Genomic DNA, 18,478 nt, shown 5'->3' with positions numbered 1-18,478 from the left:
TACCTCTATTTTTAAGTTCTTGTTCTTTCTGGAAAATACATTCTCAGGGATTAAAACAGAATACAACATTTATACGTTTTCATGGAGTTGTTGCTGAATACAACACAGGATTAGCAGGCTACCCCCTAAACGTGTGACAGTAAAGACAATTAAATATTATTTAAAAACATATCTATGTTTTTAATACTTAATATGTTAAATAAATAAAGTATTGTAAGTGGATAGATAAATTTACAGGTGTAAATCTCATTTAGAAATGGCAGGTACTTAGCCATTTCAATTCCAGCAATATACTTCCAATGAAACTCTTCAAGCCTATTTAAAGTCTATTACAGCTGCTGACATCAATCTGCCAGGCTTTAGAGTGCTAATCTCCACTAAAGATTTTCACCTACAAGTTTAGCCACTGGTATATTTGAATTAAATACTCAGTGTTTCTCTGTATAGGCAACTACAGACATCAGGTATTAGAGGTCGATGGGCAATAGGGCAGAATTGACACAGAGCATCTAATGCTAATATTGCCTGAATAAGGAATGAAGTTCCAACTCTCCTTAGATTCGAGTCTTCTCCTCAGGGCTTTAGTCCTGATTTCCACACTTTCCACTCAAAATCTCACTTCTTCCTCACTGAATATAACATATTCCTACTGTAGCTACTCATAGGAGAATGAACACTACAGGAAAACCCTCTTAATTTAGGTATCGGTATACATTTACAAGAGCAGATTCATACAAAAGGTCACAGAAAAAGATTATAATGAGCTGTACCTATTCTATTAACACTCACCAGAGATCAAATGAGTCCCCGTCCCGTCTCCCCCAACTAAATGACAACTTCTGAAGTTGCAGATAAGAGCTGGCAGCCAGACAGGTGCCAGGTATGCATGTTCATCCTGAAAAACTACTTAAAAGTTCCAAAAGAAAAAGTGCTAACCCTGCAGAAAAAACCCTGCCTCTTATCCTGAACTGACACAGCACATCCATATTTAAATGTTAATTATGTGCACTGTTAACTTCTTTAATTTATCCCAATACAATGTACCCTCAACAATTACTAACCAGTTGAAAAGGGTTTGTGAAAATTAAGCAGTAAGAGGCATGTGAAACCTTTAAGAAATATTTCATTTTGAGAAAAAATATAAATCTTGGATGTAGTTTGAATGTAGTTGGCAACTTTTCCACCTAGAGTAAATGTGAAAGCTCAAAAATAAATATTCAAGAGCATTAATTTGTTTCTAGATGTGTGCCTGCAAGTAAAACAGCAGCCATAATGTGGAAATTTGAGTCACATTTTGCAACTAATTGGAAGCAGATTAGAATTCTGCCTCAGGGGAACATTGTCAAACTAGAAGCTGGAGCAAATGAAGAAAGAGGTGAAAGCATCGTGAAGAGCTGACAGATTTACAGTGCTCAAGGCAATAAACGGGTACTAGATGAAAATGAATGTGCTTCACTGTACTGCATGCAGTTTTCAGTCATATCTCAGCAATAAGAGCATACAGCCATGAAACAATTATTTTCAGAGAGATGGTGAAGGAAAGTGCAAGAATGAACAAAACACTACTCAGGTGGTGTGCAAAAAAACCCTATAAATTATGCAGTGGCTCAAGTTGTTACAAGAATAATATAACTGGTCATAGTAGGTCCTGTTCTGCAACATGGACTCATCTCAAGTAAGGGATCACAGAGACATAGAACAAGGAACTACTTACTTGACTTGAAAAATGACAGCAAACCCTTGCTCAGTGTGAGTAAGAGTCAAAGCATTAAGCTTTTAGGGAAAAAAAAAAACACCTCAGATTTTACATTTTTAAAGTTAAGGAAAACACAGAACCCTGTAGACAAATAATCAGAGGCGGAAGGGGAAAAGCCTTTTTAGCGGGTGATTAGAAAAGGTTGGAGGAGATCATAAAATGAAAATAAAGTGCAGAGGCTAATGTACCAATGCTGTAATGGAAACAGCTGCTAGCTTTCTCCTTCAGTGCTTGGCATCCATTGCAGCATCACAGGAAAGACTGTTAAAAGATCTGGACATGAAATGTAAATAAAAGTATTAGCCAAAACTCAGTTGCTGTATTTATAAAACAGTAGCAGCTCTTTTTTCTTGTGTATGAACATACATATATGTATATACACACACACACACCTCCAGCACATATGTGAATACCTATATTGATATATATGTATGCATGCATGTGTTTGCAAAACCCTCTCCTTAAACAGCAACTAGTAACACTATTACATAATATTGCACCTTACTACTGGCTGAAGTGGACAAGAACATCAATTTATGTTTTCAGTAAAACTGGGTGTGGAACAACCACTTCCATTGTTCTCAAAATGCAGCAATATTTTTCCTTCAAATTCCAGAACTCCAGTGCAATACAACATATAGACATTAAACCCAGAGGAAAAATTAACTATCAAAACTTTATGTCGAATATGTTCATTATGTCCATAAATACTCCTGGAATATTAGATCCTTGGTGTCAGGGTAAACTAACTAAACAAATGCCTCAACATTTATTAAATCAGATTCAAACTCCTACCAAAACAAAGTTCAATGAAGTAACAAGGTCCATTTCTAATTGTATTTGCTTCTAACTATTACCTTTTGTTGAAGAGATACAGATCTAGTTTCATTTCCCTCCTTCAAAAAGACAGAATTGGCAAGAACATGAAACCCTGAAACATGCAAATACTGCCATTACTTCACTGCTACAAGCCTATAATAAAGCACAGATTTGATAGTACTATCCGTGTAGTGTGGCAAACCACACTCAAATAAACAGTTCTCCACGAAGAATGAAAACCCAAAGACCAAACCTTTCCAATTCAAACATTATTGTTGCTTTTAACATAAGCCATCCACAGAAATCAGCCAAGGAGGTGATAGGAAATCCAAAAATAATTTGGTTTGGCCCTGCACACTATGAGAAAGTAGATTACAGTTTGATTTTCAGTCTTCTTACTGGTTGAGGGAAGTGGTGAAAATTATGAAGACTATGCTTACGTAATAAGCAACAATGGTATCCACAGATCTATTTCTACCAGAGTTCAGCTCAGCATCACTGAAATTCATCAACAAAGGTGGCACTTGAATAGCATGAACTTGTGTTGCAGGGGGGTGGGTTTAACAAAACCCCTGAATTAATTCAATGGATAATGCAAATGACTAAATGTGTGCAGAATCAAACTGTCTAGTGAACACAGTTAAAGAGGCCAGATGTGCTTCAAAATTTCCTGGGAAACACAGCCTAAACTTGGTGCTTTCTTTTAACAGAATGAAGAAAGCAAGCTCTCAGAGTTTACCAAAGTGTGACCAATTGAAGCTTAGTCTTCTGTTGCTAATTGAAGCATGGAAAAAAAAAAGGCTAGTTTCTGAGGGCAAACTACAAACATAAACTTTTTATATTCCAGTGCAACATGATAAAAAACAGAATCAAGCTGACTGGTAGAAATTTGACTGGCAACCAAAGACCAACCTATTATTTCAAACTGTTATGGGAAAGCAATAAAATTGCTACCAGGTCTCCTCATGTTACTCTTCAATAAAAAGAAGCCATCAGGGAAATAAGAGGAAAAGAAAACACATCAAAACCTCTAAAGTTTCTTTAAGTTAAAGTACACTTCTGCGGTGTTATGCCATCTGCTTCTTGGTTAACATGACAAGACAACTCAACAACTAGAATGCTAGTGTTTTGAAAACACCAAGTAACCACAATCAATACATTTTAGTTTGCTCTTTTGACTGCAAAAACTGCATTCACATGCCACTATTGGCATATGCTTCAAACATCCTCATGAGGTTATTTCTCTTCCAGTGTTATTTGGTAAAGTTTCTCTGGAGGCAAAAACCTCAAGCTGTGTTTGTGCACAAAAGTGAGATTTAGGCTAGGAAGAATCAGAAGCTGCGAGAAGATAAAGGAACCAAAAGTTTGGTATTTTTTTCTGAAGATCTGCTGACGAAGATTTATCATAAAGGATATACAACTGAATGTAGCACAATTTCACTACAAAATTAGTGAAACAAAGAGCATCACATTTAATTCCTAATAGGTATTACAGGCAGAAGCTAGAGAAGTTGATCCTTTCACCTTGAGATTTAGCAGTATTTGTCAACTTACCATAAAAGCAAACATATTATAAATCTCTGTCACTAAATGCAACCTTCTTACTTGCAGTGTTAGCTTAAGATTTCAGAAAATTTAATCAACACCATAGTAGCCCTAGAGCTGGAAAACCTATCTATACAGACATGATTCCTACTTCATTGCATGCAACTTGCCCTGAACACTCAATTGAACTGTTCAATCAAGTAGTGTTACACATATATAAGCATATATGTATTATGGAAGCATACATGTACACCAGGCGGTTGTCAGAGCAAGCTACCTATTCCACTCCTTGATGTTTCTCTCAGCTTTTTGAAAAAAGAAAAAAAAAATTACAAAGAACCTGCTTGTCAGTCAAGTCGCTCTGAATAGTTTTACAACCTTTCATTCAAATGTAAAGGCTTTGTTCCAATTGCCAAGACCATTTTGTAAGAGTGAAAAGAGAAAGTGCAACAGAGGGTGCTTACTGAAATCTTACCACATAACCAAAAGTCATTCTCTGACCTTTCTCTTTGTCCAAATGGCTACTCATTGCCTTCAGTAAATTGTGGTATTAAAGCAAGAATGTAATAATAATTTTTTTTAAATAATGATTAAAAAATCTCATTTAGGAAGACCCCTCAAATCCTGCTATAACAACTGGTAATTATATTTATTAAAATTATCACATTTCAAACATATTTTTAAGCAAGTTAAAAAATGATAGATTGTGTTACTGTTCACTCTGATGAAAGGCTGCAGTGAAAAAAGCCGCACTGGAAAGAAATAGTGCTACAAAAAGAGAAAAAGAAAGAAAGAGGTTTATGAAACAGAATATATATATATATATATATATATATATATATATATATATATATATATATATATATATATATATGAACTGTTCTGTTTTTTTTTAAAATATATTTACTTTTTGCAATTATGACATCATCAGAAATTTTCATGAAAGACGGCTTTGCCGTCTTTCACCCAACAGGAAATCAGGAAATGTTATGTAAAGACCACACTTTTTAAAAAAAAATATATATATATTCTGTGATTTTTAAGAAATAAAAAGAACTTCTTGATGCTTAAGTGCAATAAAACAAATGCTAGTTTTTAGAGAAAAACATGGCCAGCCCTTCAGTAGAAGTCAATCCACAGATCCACATTTGTGAGCCTATATGAGGAGTCAGAGCAAGATCTCTTTCTGTTGTAAAAAATGAAGCACACTTAAGAAGTCAGACAATCTCCAGCCATTAAGAGAACATAGCAATATATCGCCATGTGAATTTGGACATTATATAAAGTACAATGTTAAGAATACTGTAAAAATAATAACTTGGTTGTTGGATCATTTGTACAAAGTATCTTAGTTCAGACCATGGTAGACTGGTTACATTCAGCAATTCCAGCTGTATAGCATGCAACAAATCTGGAACATGCCACTCAAAAAGTGAATTCTGTATTTGAGGAATACAGACCATGTGGCAGTAACACAAAAAGGCCTGAACTGCTGCAGAAGAAATCCAACCTTTTCCAAGGATGGGTGGCAGAAATCCAAAATATAAGTATATCCTTACCCAGAATGGAAGTAAAGGTGAAGGATAGTTGAAATTTTAGGACTTCTGAAACGATACTCTTGATGATGCTTGCAAAACATGCTCAATATCACATGTATCATTAAGAGTCTAAGATGTGAAGTTTTTAAAAATTCTTTTAGAAATGCAAATAGCATGGATAACACAGGGCACATAAAGGGGAACCTGGATTCAGCGTGCAAAGGATGTGTCCATTTAACAGAAAGCAGACCCCAGGCCCTCCCACTGATGTCAGTACTATGGAGATAACCCATTTCTTACGGTGGAGAAAAAAAAGGCACTAGTTTGAGCATGCAAAAAACCCTTCAGATTTCATATTTTTGATTTACGTTGTCGTCGATAAAATAGCTTTTCAATTATGAAGGAATGCATTCTGTGTTAATGATCACAACCAGGGGTCCAAGCTTTACTCTTTTGTCAGAACTACAGCAGATCCTCCCCGCAGCTTCACCATTAACATGTCTGTTTCCTGTCAGACCACTCAGAGATAATGTCATTTATCTCAGGGCGGCACAAGACCAGTCATTAGCTTCAGTAAAAGACCTCAAACAAAAGCCGGATGGCGTTTTATCCAGGGCTCATAGGCTGCAGCCAAGAATCTCATTGCCTAACAGTTTAGAACAAGTTATCTTTAAAAGAGTGATTTTCTCCCTATCAAGAATTCTAGAACACTTCTCTGAAGAGCAGTGAAAATTTTAGTGAAAATGGAAAATTTTAGTCGATGGTTTTATCAAATGTAATTAGGTGCCTGATAAGAGCTTGCTAAAGTTATTCTTTAGAGAGGCTGGGTTGTGGTTGTTGTTGGGAGAGTTGTGGATTTTTTTCCCCTTTTTTTTACTTTGTAAGGAAAGACAGAGTAAATCAGGTTCTACCTCAATAGCAAGACCTTTGAAGAACTGACCCTTAATGTGCTTGCCTGCAGGAGGTGATTCACTATTATAAATTCTTCAATGACTGAGCTTCTGGAAATCTCTTTAAATGAAAGTGGAACAGGTTAACTGTATGTACGAACATGTGTTTTCACAGTCTCTCCTGTATTATTGCATTTCAGAAAGCTTCTATAAAGTGCCAGGTGAACTTTTTAAAATAATGATAATAATAATTAAAAAAAGAAAAAGAATCGGAAAAATACTAGCAAATCTCAGCTTTTCAATTCCTAGGCTTATGCTGAAAACTACAAACAGATGGTACTTTCCATGTTACTTGAGTCTGGTTATTGAACACCTCTATGGTTACGAGAGATTTTGCTTAGCACTTTTAACATACATTTCATTTATTGGACTATAAAATGCTACTTTGGAAAAACAAGTCTTTATATAGCTATAATTAAAACAGTCTTGCAGGAAAGTCCTTTAACATGGAGAACACGGTTAACCTCATGACATCTGGACAATCAATCCTTTCCTCTTTACTGGGTATTTATGAATTTATTAAAATTGTAAAATTACTAATGCCCAAAGTGAAATATTTTTCCTGTAGCTCCAAATATGGTTATCAGCTTCCCTACTTTGTTTGATAGATGCTCTAGACCAGCCTCCATTGTGCTAGCACTAACTCTTGCTTTGCACAGGAATTCAATAGACGATCTGGTCATACATATTGGCAGAGGTCAGCAGGTTCACACGGAAAGCTTTCGTCGGCCAAAGGGCAACACCCCTTCACCCAGCTCAAAAAGCACCGTCACACTACTAGACAGCACTACAGAACTTTAAGAACCTTGAGCTGTGCTTATTGTTAGACATCCATACTTATCAATGTTTTTAACAGCTAAATCCCTTATGTAGCTTTCAAAACAGTTTGCTGTCAAGCAACAATAGACTTTGTTCTTTAATTACAGCAAGTGACCTCCCTGCCCTTTTATTTCACAGTGAATAAACTACACACAAGGCCAGCAAGAAAAGTACATGAAGAGCATATCTCCATAACATCATTAATCAAAGGATGTACTTAAATGATTTACATCAATAGGTAAAATTTTCCCAGAAATTTCTAATGGCATACAAAACACTATCAAATCCTAATGCTAAAACACAACAAGGAAACTAAAGATAAAATAAATAATATTAGCCAACGCGCTAATTTGCTAAAGACAACTTTCAAATGTGAAATGCAGTCTTAATGAGAAGCACTAAGCTAAAAAAAAAAGAAAAATTCCATCCTGCAGTATCACTAGACTGATACATTTAGAACTGTAACTAAACCCTTCTGATTACAGCTTTGTATCTTCTGCATTAATTTCATGTAAACATACTGTTTTTCACATACCAAATGAAGTTTTCCTATATCTCAGAGTAAATTATGACTGAATGAATTTCTAAATCTCATCACAATGCATACAAAGCAAATTTTGTAGCTATTCTGAATACTTTTCAGTGGAAGAGCTGTTAAAAAAACCAAAAAAACTTAGCTGGAACAGATGAAGAGTTCATGCTGACAAACAGTCAGTAACTGTGCTAAAAGCAGTATGGATAAGAAATGGAAAATGAAGACAGGTTTTAACACCAAAAATCTCAGGAGTGGTTAGCCTACCTGTCAAAGCTACTTATTCAGACATGTCACTGTTGGCTTAGCCACAAAATGGTTTGCACAAATATAGCTCAAACATCTTAGAATTACAGCACACTTTGACTTTATCCACATATTAGGGGAGTGGCGACTTTTACAACATACTTACGGTTTCTGCATAAAAGAGCCAGCAGAACACAGTCATTGATTTAATTAGGCTTCATAAGATCCAATTTATCATGTTTTACATGACTTTCTGCAGCAAGGAAACATAATAAATAGACTAAAAATAGAATTGAAGCATGCTGTGAAAGCTAAACAGTGACTACAACTCCTGGGAATCTGCTCCAAGCTTTTTACAAATAGTAAACAAATGCAGTATTATATTCCACACCACATATAAAAACATGTAGATTTTTAATCAGCAGTCATGAACTCATCCTATTCTAAAAGGAAACTTCCAAATTCACGAGGCATGTCTCGCACAACAGTAAGATAACTGAACATTGATTTCAACATACAGGCTGAAAATTATGTATTTCTCTACAGATACAAGTTACTTTGTGCGCAAGTATGGCATATATGTTCTGGCATATAAACAGTCAAAGCAATAACACTTCAACGATCTAAAATCTTTAAAGAATTCTTTCTAATGACGATTAATCATTTGGAAAAAAAAAAAGCAGAACAACATAAAACACTCGAATGTTACTAATGTTGCCACTGGCTGGACTTAAAATATCAACCACTATCAGCAACAAGCTACATTATTACTATTGTTATTATTATAAAAGAGAACATTCTTGGCTAGGAAAAACGCTAACGGACTTAAGATAGCAAGCAAGCACACCATTGTGCCAGACAATGGCCAAGGCTGCACGACTGGCGTGTAGAGCCTGTATTAAAGTCGGTGTGTGCCAACAGCAGCGGCTGGTGCTGGAAATGCAAGCTCCAGACCTCCTCCTGGAGCGACATCTACAACACACAGAGTGTGCCACTGACGCTGAACTCCTCCATACGTGTTTGCTCTGAATTTGCATGCCGTCCCATTTACATTGCCCATAAGATTACTCGCACGTATATAGATTCTTCATACAATTTCCTGTGTGACTAGAGAGCTGAAAGAACACAAAAACGGGAGAAACCACACCACCCTCTAATCTCCGTTGCCATGGCAGCAACCTTTGAGATACTGAAATGTTCAGATTGCCAGCTAAACAAAATTGTTGAATGTGAACATTTGGCTGAGAGATTAAAAGGCTAAGGGGGTTGCAAAAGGGCAGTACCTCCCACATTCCAGGCAGCCACTGAATCCAATCAAATGGCTCTGACTCTTTAACCACAGCTATTGTGAAGACCGGATTAGGGCAATTTATCTAGATAGTTAAAACAGATTAGAGAACTGCAATTTGAAGACTATTGGCAACAGAAGTAAATGCCTACTGTACTAAGATAATAAAGAGACCATAAAATTTTTGGACACCTTTCTGCAGTGAACAGCACTTTTCATAAATCAAAATGCAAACATATACACATGAATTACATAGCAATCTGGTTTTCTCATCTGCATTTAGACAAGGTCATAAGGATCATTCAAATTCATCCATAGATATGCTATCTTAAAAGCAATAATAAGCATACAATACAGAGTTCAATTTGTTCCTTGCCTTGAACAGAATCCTTTGGAATTATTTTCCAGCACTAACAATAATCTGCTATCACAAACACCCAAATTTAATCCTCTAGTCGACTCAGTATTACAAAAACTTCATTACTGAAATAAAAAAAGATGGTGGCCAGTCATAAGAAGACATATCTTCCTGCTCCCTGAGCCCTTCAGCCCTCCCAGGCACTTACAGACCATTCAGTTAACACTGTCCCAAAAGTCTCCCCATTTCAATGTTCACTTGCTCAAGTTGTAAAAGCAAGTAATTTAGGACAAACCCCTGACAATAGAGTCACAATATTAACACCCTGAGATTTTTCATTTGGAGGGTGTTAGTTTGCTTTATTTTTCAGGCAGAGCAGGTTCTCTTTGTTTAACAACCTGTAGAATTTACCATACTTGTAATCCTGGGCCAATATTCACCCTCTGGAACCCCAGAAGATGGCTTCTGCCCTAGGGACTGAACTCCCACCAACACCAGAACATCCTTGAACCAGCAGTTGACAAAGAAAACGTCTCATTCCACCTTTCCCAAATAACAGAGTAGCGGCCATCTATTCATACAGAAAGCATCCAAAATAGAGAGGAATAAAACCACACACTCCCATCTGATTTCTTTCACACCATTGCAACTGCTCAACAAACAAGTACTTCAAATCCAAGGGCCAGCATGGCACAGAGAGGAAAACTCCTCCAGACAGGAGACAAACTGCTCCACTCTGTTGCAAAAGCTGTTTTGCATACACAATTCTTAGCACAAGGTGCATTTCCCTCCTCCCAGCATCCTCCTTCCAGGAAGACAAGAGGCACTGCCTGTCTGCTGGCTCCTTCCTCCCAGTCGCTACACCAGCTGCTGGGGCCTCTGGGCAACAGTGCCACAGAAGCCCCCAGCACAATAAGCATCCTGCATCTCCACGAAGTGAAATGGCGGAGCCCTGGCCTCTGCCGACAGCTCCTGTTTCCTCCCCAAGCACAATCTCAGCTCTAGGCAGAGGGTCAGATAAAGGGAGAGGGGTTCCTTTAGGCTTTGGGAGAAGAATGGCCATGAATGCCTGCTGACGTTGTGGAAGAGTCAGCACATACAAGACCTGCTGCGCCTGGAGCCTGAGCTATGCAGCCCCAGCCTGCAAACACATGCCATCCCACTGGTCCTGCTGCTCTCTACTAAAACTGGGGACAGCTCAGTCAGGGTCATCTCTGCATATCTCCTTCTGGGCAAGTGCAATTAAAACAAACAGACAAAACAGAAACTTTCCCCAGGTCTGAAGGCAGGAGAGGAAATCACAAGGAAGAGCAGCACACTGGAAACACGGTATCTTCCATGTAGGGGAGAAGTCTCTGGGTTGGTTTTGTTGGTTTGCTTTTTTTTTTAGGGAAGGAGGAAGGATATATGCATGTCACAAATACACAGCAGAGAGGACAGAGGAGCCAGACGTACAGTCATGGGACACTCATGGGACACTTATTATAGACATGGGAAAACACAGAAGAGGTGGAGAGGAGCTTTGTCCTACCTTTTCTGTTTTCAATTTCTTGATTCGCCTGTGGCTCTCCTCCTCCTCATCTTCCTTCTTTACCAAAACAGAGTTCCCCATTAACCCTGAATCCGGGCTGCTTTTGCTCACCTCCCCCACAGTAGAGGAGATGCAGTGGAAGGGGCTGCTGCTTCCACCACTGCCTCCCTTGGCCCCGAAGCCATAGAGGTGCCCAGAGGGAATTTGGCTATTGCCACCCCCACTGCCATTGGGGTGGCCCTGCTGCAGGTCATGCTGCTTGTCCTTCCTGGATTTTCCTGCATCCTTATCCCGCTTGGAGCCTCTGCTGCCTGGGGCTTTACCTGGTTTTTCCTCTTTGTTTTTCCCACAAGAGGCAACGGTGGTGGTGTTGCTGGTGTTGTTATTATTGCCGTTTGGGTTACTGCTCACACTTTGACCCAGTGCTGAATTCATGCCAGTTGCCTCTCCAGGGCGCCCTTGGACTTCCTGCCTTTTGCCAGCACCGCTGATCTCAGGAATCCCATACAAGGCAGCAGAAGGCAGAGATTTATTAGCATCCTTAGAAGTTTTACTCCTTTTCACTTTTGATTTGCTAGTCTCTTTGTGAGAGGAATTCCCCTGGGGAGCAGAGGGCTGAACAGAAGTGAATTTTAGGCCATCAGCTAAGGCTGAGGTAGCATTAACCCCACTGGAAGCCAGACCCCCACAATCCTTGGAGCTGGTGTTGCTGCTGCTGGTGGTATTAGAATTATTCATCTCAAATTTCTGTCTGTCCTTCTCTAAGTCAGCGTCCAAATCGATTATTAAATTCCCAACACCGATTTCCCAATCATCGCCACTGTCATAAGTGTCAACTGCATTTGGATCCACACCTTTTCCTGCAGTGGAAGTGTTCAATGACATCCTGAAGATAAGATCTCTAGAGTAAAAATCCGATGAACTTTTCTTTGGAGATGTGGGGACATTCGTTTATCTCCGTTGGGCTCTCTCTTAAGTTCAACTCTCCTTGTCTTCCTCCCCTAGGTGTGTCTAGGCTCACAACCTGCAGTCCACATCCACGTTGTCCTGTGAGGAGGAAAATAGTCAAGTATTTCTTCTCTGGGTGTTACCACAATATAACGTCACTCAATAAAGAGGGGGCAAGGTAGGGGGGAGCAAAAACATTCAGCATTGCCACGTTCTTAAGTTTGTTAATCCAGAGACAGTGGCTGTTTGTTTTTATAACGAGCACTTTTAATCTACTTGTATACCAACACACACAACCTCTCTTTAAGAGCCATGTCCATAAAAAAGAAGAAAAAAAAAAAAAAGAAGAAAAAAACAAAGGAAGAAAAATATTATCTACATTATTTAAATCCACAAAGTTCAGGAAATACAGTCAGAGAAGTGGTGCCTAGCTGCTGGAGCACATGTTGTAATCTAACCCCTTGGACCACCACCTAGGCACGAAAAGGAGAAAAGGAAGGACACGGATTCACTCTTCAGTGCATTCCATGGATTTTGTGGCTTTAAACCAGACCCTTGAAGTTTTGTGACTCTCCTGTATTATCTTGTATTTCCCCCCCTCCTTCCACTTAATCTCTTGGGGGGGTGGGGGAGGAGAGTGCTAAGGGAAGTGGGAAACCTCATTTTCCCTGCCACAATACACCTTCTGTTAAAAACAACAACGAACAAACTCAAATGTTTACTGGAAAACATTAAAATCCATACGTTAAAATTTTAAAAAATGTGAGAAGAAATAAAAATTCTCATTTCTTAAAAAAATATCCTATAAGATAACAGTTCTAAAAGCAGCTCTAAAGTATTTCTAGGTCACACAATTGTTAGGTCTGTTAAATATAGTATTACTGACTGTACAGGAAACTGATTAAGACATACACTTTAAGTGATCTGCACCAAGGTGGCCTCAGTGACCGCAAATGAGTGTGTGTTTGACAAAGCTTAGTTAAAACGATTTTTAAAGGGATCTCTCCCTTTTACAGTCGACTGCCGAAATATTCATACATATACGCATAATGCTTACCTTTAATCCTTTATCATTTTTAATTAAACCAGCAAATCAAAATGCTGTTTCCACTCGTCTCAGCAACAACTCTGTGCCTCATTTTACTTAAAGAGCAAGTGATCAAGAAGTAGAAAGCAAGTATCATCTCAGCCAGTATAAATCGGTCAATAACATATCTCCCCCTACATTGGCACACGGATCAGAAGTCCTTTTTTTTTGTTTGTTTGTTTGTTTATCTGGGTTTTTTTCGTCCTTGCTTAAAGAAAAAGAAGCAAAAAAAGCAAAAAAATACTGTGCCTCACAACTTTACGAGCTGGGAGGTAATATTTCACATTCAGAAGTGAAGCATCAAGGACCAGATTTTTGTTTGTTTGCTTTTCCTGAATAAGCACCGAGAGGTAATCACCACAGTGATATTAAAAAAAAAAAAAAAAAGGAAAAAAATGAAAAAAAAAAGCAAAAAAAAAAAAAGAGAAAGAAAAAAAAATGTTTCCCCAACTTCACACTCCGTCTTCAGCCCCGGACCTGGGAGCCATCCCGATCAGTAAGTAATGATCCCACGAAACAAACCTACAGGCGCCCGGGTGTTACAAGACAGAATGTGCTAACATCGGGATAAATTAGTGAAAGGGAGGAAGGAAAAAAAGAAGAAAGGACTGAAAATCTGGGCTGGATTCCGCCTGTTAGTTGGGAAGTGGCATTTTTTTCGCCCGTCCTGACAGATCTGATTTCTTGAAGTAACTTGAGGGGAAACGGGCGGGGGAGGCGGGGGGAGGGGGAAGAGGGGGGGCGAGGAAGAGGAGGAGGAGCGGGAGGGGGGAATCACTGATCTGATAAACCGGTTATCAAAACATTTTGTGGGAGTGGAGGAAGGACTGCGTGCTCTCAAACGAACTAAATTTTCCCAGGGGTAAGATTTCGGGGAGGAGGGTGCCAGTCCCCGTCCGTTCGTCTGTCCGTACCTCCCCCACGAGCCTTAGATCAGCGCTTTTTAAAAATAGGAACTGGGGGGGAAATAAAAAAAAAACCAAAAAACAGCAGAGGCACGTATCAGTTTCGAATGGCCGTCTCGGGGGAAAAAAAAATAATAACAACGAAAAACCCGTGAGCTTGGGCTAGTCAGTCATGCGGTAAGTAATTCAGTAATTAGAGTCCGAGGAGATAAAGCAGACGACCTTTTTGTCAGGACAGATCGCTCCCACCTTATTGTCTCAGCAAACCTCGCAGTCTACCGTTATCAGCCCCACCCCCTTCCCTATGCCTCCCTCCCCCCCTCCCCAAGTCAGACGGTCTCGGAGCTTTAGCTTAGTATTTTTAATTAGCCGGCGATGGGAAGCTAAAAGCCGTAATGAATTGCCGGTGGCGGGAGGGCGGGGGGAGGCGCGGCGGGGCTCACCGCCCGCCTCACGTGACGCAGCCGGGCTCCATTGGCCGCCGCCGAGCGGGGCCAGGGCCGTCTCTCACACACCCGGCGGGGCGGGCCGCGCCCTGCCCCGGCCCCGCGCCGCTCCGCCGGCCCGCAGCCTCTGCTGGAGTCCTGGAGTGCCCCCCAGGAACGCCTCGCCGAGCCCCCCGCCACCTCCCCGGGTGGGGGTGGGGGTGGGGGCCGTTTACCTCAGGGCTTTCCCTTCCCTGCGCCTCAGGGCCGGCGGAACCGAGACGGCGATGGAAGCGGGCAGCGGCCGAGGGACGATCCCACCCCCCAGCTCCAGCCTCTCGTTTGTGGTGTCTCGGTGTGACATGCGAGGTGCCTCCCGGTCTGTCGGTGCCCCATCGCTCCTGCTAACGAGCGCAGTGCTCTTGGGGCCCGGAGGGGCGGGGAAGCAATGCAGACTTGGCTGTAATGGTGTCACTTTTATTCTCCCCCCCCCAAGCCTGGGTTAGTTACGACCCAAAAAAGGCACTACGCTTTAACGCCCCCCAAGTGCACCGTCAAGTATGATTTGTGTGGCTACAGCGCTTTTCACCCTCTTCCCTCAAATAACTCACCCTGTTTGTGTTATTTTGGGGTTTTCTTCCTCCTTTAAAAATCCCCAAGAACCCTAGTTATTTCAACTCCCAAAACTCTTTTAACACTCCCGTTTGCAGAGAAAAAAAAAAAATCCCCTCTAAGTGCTATAGACACACCACGCAACCGTACTTACGGTCTGTATTGGATCGAGTTGACCTTTTCCTTCTAACTGCATTGAGTGTGTTTTTGTTGCAGCCGCTTTTTATTTTAGGAAAAAAAAAATCTAATGTCTTCAACAGATTTATTGTGTTTGAGGAAGAGAGCACCAGATATAATGAACCTTCCTTTCTTTCTAGAAACAAAATTAAAACAAGAACGACCAAAAAAAAAAAAATAAAAAAGGAAACCAAAATAAAATAAAAACTGGGCAAAGAAGGCAAACCCGGCATGTGTGTCTGTCCCCTCACAGGCTGACACACAGGCACAGGGGACAGGGGCGCTGCCCCCACAGCAGCGGCCGAGGCGGGGGAGTGGGAGCCTCGCTCCGCGCGGTACCTGAGAGGGACTTTTCTTTGTTCGCGATGCCCTTTCCCTGCCGGCCAATCAGCACCCAGCTTTTATGAAACCGGGCCCTGCCATTGGCCCGCCGCTCCTCCTGCCTGCCGGCGAGGGCGAGAGACACAAACACGCACCCTCTCGCTCACACCCCCGGCACCCGCTCGCACTCGCGCCTTGTAGCCCCGCACTCGCTGCACCCCGGCACCCCCGCCCGCTACCCTCAGAGCCGCGCACACGGCCCGGTACCCTCGCACCACCCCACCCGCACCGCCCTCCACGCATTGTACACTCACACGTTCTGCACTCACGCACACGCACGCAGCCCCTCGCTCTGCAGCCCGCAGCCTACACCGAGCCTCCTTGCTGCATGCAGCCAGATACAAAATCGTGTTTCCCATTTCAATTATCCTACATAACATTTAAAGCTGAGGGAGAGGAAAAGAAATGAGGGGAGGGAAAAAAAAAAGAGAGGGGGAGGAGGGGAAAGAAAAAATAGCAAACCAAGGTGGAGTGTAGCTCTGCCAAGACTCACACGTCGGGAGGAAGACTCCCTCATTTCGTTTTAATTTAATTTCAGGGCAGTTTTCGAAGCCATGATGAATAATTTTTCTGTGCCGGTTTCAAAGAGGCAATTTAGAATCTCAGTCATAATTTTTAAATGCCCCCTCATTCAAAATTATAACAGCTTGAAGCCAGCGAGAGAGGGCTGCTGATACACATGTGCGATTATTTTCGTGCTTAGTGGAGGAGAAAAGCAAACAGCGTTTGGAGGAAGGGGCTGAGGGGAGGTTCAGGGTAGGGCAGCACCCCCACCTCTGCTTGGGGGTCACCGAGCGCTGCTCCGCTCTCCGATCAGCCCTCTTTCTTCTTGCATTCACTTTTTCAGCTCCTCATGTATTTTATTACATGTTCATTTTTGCAATATGGCTTAAGTTAGACAGGTCGGGTTTAATTCTTTCTTTCTTCCTTTTTTTTTTTTTTTTTCCCTTCCTCTTTTTCGGAAGGAAGGGGAGCAGAAAATAACCCTTTTGTTTCCAGACTGCTGATTTACTGCCGCACGCACTGAAGTGTGAATGCCAGCGACCCTATAACTACCACGTGAACATCCTTTCACAGGAATTAGTAACACAAATCTTCCCTATCGGGCTTTGTGTAGCTCGAAAATATCCCCCTTAATCATTCCTTTTGTTTACCTTGGGAGCCATTATGCTACACCACTGCGTTAAATTGCGTTTAACCCTTCGCGGACGGCAGGGGTGGAATGGGGGCGGCGGCGGCCGCCGCCCGCGGACACGGGAGGGTGGGGAGGTGGGGGGCACTAGCCCCGCAGACACTCTGTTCCTTTTAATATCCTTAAGCACGATCTACTATTTTTTTTTCTTTTTTTTCCCTTTTTTCCTCTTTGACTTTTTTCCCCCCTTCCTTTTTCCCTTGATCTCGCTGGGACTGATCTCCCTGTGAAAATCGATACGGGATGTTTTTCTTACCAAACATACGCGTCTCCCAAGTCAAGATTTCCGGCAAGAAGTCAAAGCGTGGCATTTACGACGTCCTGCACACCCATGACAGGGTGACAAAATACCTCTTTGGATTTTGTCCAGCTGAGCAAATCACGCGCGTCAGCGTCCCCGCGTTGCAGGCTTCCCAATGAAAGGGGCAATTAGTGGAGAGGTACCAGAGGAGCAAACCCTCCCCAGACCCGCTTTTGGTGAGGGGGCTTTGCGGAAGGTGAAACAAGACTAATGGGGGTAAAAACCGCCAGTGGCGTGGCACTCGACCTCGCTAGGGCCACCAGGTCACCGTGACCAGGGGTACAGGGAGAAAAGGCTGCCCTCCAGGTACTGTGAGCCCCTCACGCCGCCGGCATTGGGGTCCACCAACACACGCTACCTCGGGAGGCCTTGAGGCTGCCCGGTTTGAGACTGCTCCGTTTTTCATGTGTAAAAATACTTACCCTTCAAGGGCTGATAATTAAGGGGTTATTAGCAGGGATATGTTCATTGTCAAGGAGGTCCCTGATCACATTAAATGTTTAAGCCATTACAAAGGGGGGCGGAAGGAAGCAAAAAAAACCCCTAAAAAAAAAAAAAAAAAAAAACCAAACAAAAACAACCGAAAACAAACACCTCATGACATTTGTGCAGCACAAACAAGAAATGCTGAGGTGTGAGCAGTGAACATAACCCTGCCCTCCCGCCCAGGTGTTGGGACAACGCAGGGATAATCGCAAGGAGGACCTGTGAGCGGCCACTTCCTAGCCGGCGTGGCAGCGGACACGGCTGGAGACGCTGCCACCCTCCCCCCAGGGAGGGGACACTTATGCCCATCATGTGCAATTTGTGGAGGAGTGGGCAGCATACTGTTACAAAGTACTGAAAAATCACAGTTTTCCCGGGGTAGCACTTGAATGATGTCACTCACTGGTTAGCAAAATTTTAAGATCAGCAACACCAAGCTTTTGGTCTACTTAGTCGTGGATCACTATTCCTGTTTCCTTACAGTATGTATTTTTCAGATTTAGGTAATGGCCCTGAATTTTTCAGTATTGACCTCTGTTTAGACACGTTTTACTTTGGGCTGCTTCTCGTCTGCAAAATTAC

General features: G+C 41.7%; 1 protein-coding gene across 1 annotated transcript in view; it reads right to left on the bottom strand.

Annotated features, from left to right (window-relative positions):
• The window catches only part of ZNF608 (zinc finger protein 608), an 84,869-nt gene extending 69,087 nt beyond the window's left edge, over positions 1–15,782 (bottom strand). The window contains exons 1-2 of the mRNA XM_050987266.1: positions 15,514–15,782; positions 11,383–12,429 (exon numbers count right to left, since the gene is read on the bottom strand). Coding sequence (XP_050843223.1) covers positions 11,383–12,267 — 885 coding nt within the window. The 5' untranslated portion in view covers positions 12,268–12,429; positions 15,514–15,782. The remainder of the gene's footprint in view (positions 1–11,382; positions 12,430–15,513) is intronic.
• Positions 15,783–18,478: the final 2,696 nt, after the last annotated feature.

The sequence above is a fragment of the Serinus canaria genome, chromosome Z (genome assembly GCF_022539315.1).
Source record: "Serinus canaria isolate serCan28SL12 chromosome Z, serCan2020, whole genome shotgun sequence".
Lineage (NCBI taxonomy): Eukaryota > Metazoa > Chordata > Aves > Passeriformes > Fringillidae > Serinus > Serinus canaria.
Note: the sequence above shows the minus strand (reverse complement) of the source record. Positions and strands in the feature narration are given on the sequence as shown.